This window comes from Pelodiscus sinensis, chromosome 2, assembly GCF_052426305.1.
Source record: "Pelodiscus sinensis isolate ZL-2025 chromosome 2, ASM5242630v1, whole genome shotgun sequence".
NCBI lineage: Eukaryota > Metazoa > Chordata > Testudines > Trionychidae > Pelodiscus > Pelodiscus sinensis.
Window position 1 is genome coordinate 106,545,755 of NC_143053.1, and position 5,326 is coordinate 106,551,080.

The following is a 5,326-nucleotide window of genomic DNA, read 5'->3' on the forward strand; positions in this document are numbered from 1 at the left end:
AATAGATGCAAGGGTACGGATTCCAGCAAGAGGTCTTCCAACAAACTCATTTGTGCAAACATTTCAACATGGTTTCATATTTTTTAAGGAGCTTGTTTTGCTTTTCCTTTCTACTACCCCGATGTAGTATCAGAATAACATAAACTCCGCAACAGCAGGTATAAACAAAACGTATTACTTGAAATTAAGTCTGTTGACTTCGGGGGGGGGGGGGGCGTGAGGGGGGAAATCACAAATCGTAAGTCAACTTAGGTAAGATAAAATAAGTGGGCTCTATAAATGCCAAATTTTAATAATTCAACAAAACAGCTCTGTCCACCAAAAAATAATATTTTTAAAAAACTCCTTGAGGAAGGGACAGGGTTTTTTTTCAATTTTCCTTTTTCTTTAACAAGAGAAATAGACTTCAGTACAAAATTCTGGTAGTAGTGTTTTTATTACTTACGTTCATTGCATTATTTGAAGAAAACACCATTAAAAGCTTTTATTTCTAGGAAGCATTACTTGCTATCACAAGAACTCGTATTTAGTTTATTAAAATAACACTATTACATCCTCAAAGCTAGAGGAAGTTTCAGAATGTGTTTCTTGTTTCTTAAACAAGTTTTACATATATGAAACTTCATTGATGTTACTGGATTTGCAGTGGCATGTTTGCAGAAAAGTGTTTGCTATTTTTAGGCTTATTTGCTCTTAATGCAAGTATTTTAAGAAACTATGCATCTTGTTAACATTTTACCACTTTAGTTGTTAGCTAATCAGCACAACAGTTCATTTCCTTATAAATATTTAACATTAAAAAAAATCTCTTGGGCTCAAACACTTTTGACACTTGTATAATCTAAAACAAATCCTCCCACTTTTTAAATCAAACAGACCATGTTACACACACAGTTGGCTAACTATTTACAAAGCACCCAATTAAATCCTTCTTAATTCTCCCACTCTCTGAAAATCCCACCTCACTGGTGCATGAACTACTGATCACACAAAATGTGTAACTTTCTCATAGCTTGGACATTTCTTTACAGACTGTAAAACTTTATTGTAGAAAAGAGTGCTATAAAATGAACTCATTCATTTAGCAACATGTATATGAAAGTGAAGAAATTGTATCAATGTAGAGGACTGAAGAAATAAGCAGAAGAATCACAGTACAAAGACACGTAAATCTAGTTTAATGTTCACATGTAAAATTTACACATCACAGAGATTAAACAGGATTTTAACTGTAACATAGCTGCAATGAAATGAATGTAATTTTGTATTAGAAAAATAATCTTGATGCAGTTATCCAATTTTTGGTCTACTTATGTTCATTTTAAGATGGATTTACATCAGTGATCGTAATGATTTTGCTTGTGTGCTTTTCTACAATCCCATATTAATATTCTTTGGATGAAACAATAACTGTTCATTTGTTAATGGTTTGCCCTTTGGTTGCAAGCAGAGAACTGTTTTCACTTTACTGTAATATGCTAGAAGAATGAAAATTTATGACAATAAACCTTTTGGTGTTAAATGAAGTTCTACAGTAAGTTTCTTGATTTTGATGCAACAGCAGATTTTATAAAAGCTGATTAAAGACGTAAAGCATTGCCTTCAATATGAAAAAGTAGATAGAATTTGTTTTTCTAATTTCCGTAAAAAAACAGTCTTAACACTACTTGTATATAATGCACTAAAAACCCTTGTGCCTAATTGACAAAAGTGTAGTTTCAAAATGTATAATACAATTACCAACATTTTAATCTAGATTGAAGAAAACACATTTGTATGGACTCAGCACAAGTTTATTTGCAATTAGACATCTCATGCAATCATGCAGGACCACTAGCTATATAGCTGTAACTTCCAAGTCTAAAAAGACACTGGGCAAAAACCTTCACTGTCAAGATATTTTCATATTAGCAGCTCTGTATGCAAGCTGTAAATATTGTTCTAAAGAAATATTCCCACAGATTAAAAAAAACATACACACCTTTATAATATTTACAAAAAATATTTAATTAAAAATATTTTATAATTACAGTAGTCTATTAAAGCATATACTTTTCTCACTTACACTTATAGAACATCTCTATATATACACAGTATGAAATGTCACCCATTTATCTATACAATATGTAACATTCCTGCAGGGAGAAGAAAGTTCCCTGGGCCCCAATAAAATCATCTATTTTAAACAATAGATGTCAAATATATCTACAATGCTCTGGTAAATTAGTAAAGCTTCAAAATTCAGCTGCTCGGTCCCTTACAGTTATACTTCTAAAGTTTGATTTATCCAACAGAAGAGTCACACTTTTCTGCTTAAGTTTAAATCTCCTCCCGCCAAAATAAACATAAAATTCACATCTGATATAAAATGCACAGAAAAAAGACATGTTTAAAATGCTATGAACGTGCAAAACGGTGAAAGGTTCTCTCTCAGAAGGAAGCATGGAAGGACTCTGGGGTTGAATTATTTTTTCCTCTCATTTGATGGCTGATATTTCTTTTCCCCCTCCCTCTCTAATGTGTCTTTCTCTGCTCCTCTGGCTCTGGATCTGCCTGCTGCACACCTGTGGAAGAGGAATGAATAGAGGGGGTGTGTGAACCGTTTTTGCTCCAGACTGAGTGGCGCCACCAACAAAACACAAGACATGCTTGATCAACAACCCAAAACAAACCAGGTCAAACAACAACCAGAGCTCCCATGCTAGGCCAAACAGAGGAATACACAGCTGCAAGCCCCCGTTGTTGTAAGCTCTTGACACAGGGGGGGTAAATAATAATAAAATAGGTTCCCTGTGAACCTTGTTCACTCAGTCCAGACCCTATTTCTGTACTCCAGATGAGACAGAAAGGAAAGCCAGTCTCAATGCTAGGAAAAGAAGCTTCCTTTAGAAAAAAATGTAGGTGCACTCAGGTCAGAGGTGCTCTGGTGCTTCTTGAATAAATACATTATTCATGCATTTAATGAAGAAGAAATTAACTCCGAAGGAATGTGCAAGACTCTAACCCGGTTTAAAACAAGAGCTCAGCTGAAACATGTACAGTGCAAAGGGCACTGGTGTTAAAATACCACAGGTGGCAGAGATGCAGCCTTTTCTCTGATGCCCAATAATTAACTGAGACTCACCTTGACAGTGCAGTTCAGCGGCACAAAATACTGTCCCCCTGCTTGTTAACAGCGCCAGCCTGCACAACAAAAGACCAGGTTTGTTTTTAAAGGGTGTAAATAATTACCTCGGCCAAGATAACCGTGCTTGTGTCTCGAGCACACACACACGGACAGAGACCAACCTAGGTGACAAACTCCACAAGGGAGAGCAAGGACTGCCAGCCTGGGCCAGCAAAATCCTGCTGAACACGGATCAGGGCACCCGCCAGCTGATGGCTACATTCTCAGCGTGGTCCGGGCAGACAGGTTGTGTCACAGTCCGACAGCCCCTCCACCCCCCATCCATCGCCCACGTTTCTCCAGCTGGGAGAGTCACAGGTTTCTTTCCGGCCTTCGGGATCTGCTGCTAAGGGTGGATCCCGGAGAAGAAAGCTCCTTCCTCCAGACGTTATGTATACAGCACTGAAATAGTTAAAGGTGTACACGCCCCCATACCAGCTATAGTACCCGCCAGTGTGTACATGAGTATCGTACGCACCCCTGGGTGCGCGCACACGGACTGGACAGTACTCCCTTGAGCGGCTGTAACTACACAGCAAGTGGATACGTGTGTGTCTATGTCTACACACACGCGCGCATAGCTCAGTATTGGGGGGCGGTGTGTAATGTGCACACACGCACGCACTGACTGCATTGTGCAACAGAAGTGTGCCGCCTGGGGGCTATATGTGCGTGCCTAGGGCCAGATCCTGCTCGCACTACACCCCAGAGCAAGGCTCCCACTGACGCCCGTGGGGCGCGATCGGGTCTCTCCAAGGCACCCCGCGGAGCGCGCACACCCCGAGTCCCCCCCCCCCCTCCCGCGCCTAACGGGACGATCTGGCCGTGGCCGCGGCTGCAGGGAGTCTGGGCTGCCCCGGCCACACCCCGGCAGGGAGCGCCCGGCACGGGTCCTGCATTCCCCAGCCGGGTGGCCAGTGCTCTGCGCGCACCCGCCCGCCCAACGTGGGCTAGCCCGGCCGGAGCGGCGCCTCGCGTTCGCCCAGGCACGGCGCTTACCGGGTCGGTGTTAAGGGCTGTAAGCGGAGTCCGGGGCGTGACCGCGGGACAGGTCCCCGGGTGCAGCGGCGGCGGCGGCTGTTGCTGCTGCCGGAGCAGAGCCGGGTGCGTCTCCAGAGCCAGCTGCAGGTCGAGGATGTAGTCGATGACGTGCTGCAGGATCTCCACTTTGCTGACCCTCTTGTTGGGCGGGATGGTGGGCACGAGCTTCCTGAGCCGGCTGTAACAGTCATTCATATCGCACTGCAAGCACAGCGAGGCCGGCTCCTCGCCCGACGGGGCCCCCTTGCAGCCGTGCTCGGCCAGGCAGCGCAGCGCCAGCTGGCCGCCGCCGCCGCCGCCTCCTCCGCCGCCTCCCCCAGCGCCGCCGCAGCAGCCAGCCTGCGCCTTCCTGCTGGGGTGGCGGACGGGACTGACCGCTTTCATGGTGTGCACAGGGAGAGCTCCCCTCGGGCACCGAGGCGCGCCGCGTACCGCCCGCGATGCAACAAGCGGCGCTCAGCCAAAGCAGCGATCCCTTCCTACCGCGAGCAAGGAGGGGCAGCCCGTCTCTGGATACAATCTCCGGGCTTTGCCAGAGGGGATGCCGGACCGTGCAAAGAAAACCCCGCCACCTAGGCTAGGCATTCACTACCCTTCCCCTTCGCTCCCACGACAGCCCGAGCCGCCTCTGCTCAGCCCGGCTGCAGCGCCGCCCTATATATATATATGCAGCACGGGGTACAGACAGGCGGGGCTCGCGCTGCCGGGGCCGGGGAAAGGAGGTGGCAAGAGGCGCGCGGGGGAGGGGAAATGTGTGCAAAGGCGAGGGGAGGAGGGGGTGCAGAGCGCCGCGCCTTAGCCAATCACTGCCGCCTCCTCCCTCCATGGAACGCCGCTCTGGCCAATGGCGTGGACGCTCCATTCCGTCAATGCTGTGGGGGTCTAGGGTTGGGGGGAGACTGCTGCTGTACCCAAGGGAGAGGAGGGAGGAGGAGACGGAGAGAGAAGTTCCTAGTGAGGGAGAACTGCGGGAATGCGAATGGAATTCACTGTTCTGCTGAATGAGGCTGCTGAATCCTGCCATTCCCATCGGAACCCAGAGCACTCCCTACTGCTGTGTAGCAGTGGCATGATGCCCTCCTCTGAGCTATCTCTGAAGCTTGCAAGAAGCAATAGGAG

General features: G+C 46.5%; 1 protein-coding gene across 1 annotated transcript; it reads right to left on the reverse strand.

Annotated features, from left to right (window-relative positions):
- Nucleotides 1-1,161: 1,161 nt before the first annotated feature.
- ID4 (inhibitor of DNA binding 4) lies at nucleotides 1,162-4,856 on the reverse strand. Its single transcript, XM_014572943.4, has 3 exons — nucleotides 4,166-4,856; nucleotides 3,125-3,183; nucleotides 1,162-2,564 (listed from the first exon to the last, which is right to left on the reverse strand). Exons 1-2 carry the CDS (start codon nucleotides 4,589-4,591, stop codon nucleotides 3,139-3,141), a joined length of 471 nt encoding a protein of 156 aa, XP_014428429.3. The 5' UTR covers nucleotides 4,592-4,856; the 3' UTR covers nucleotides 1,162-2,564; nucleotides 3,125-3,138.
- Nucleotides 4,857-5,326: the final 470 nt, after the last annotated feature.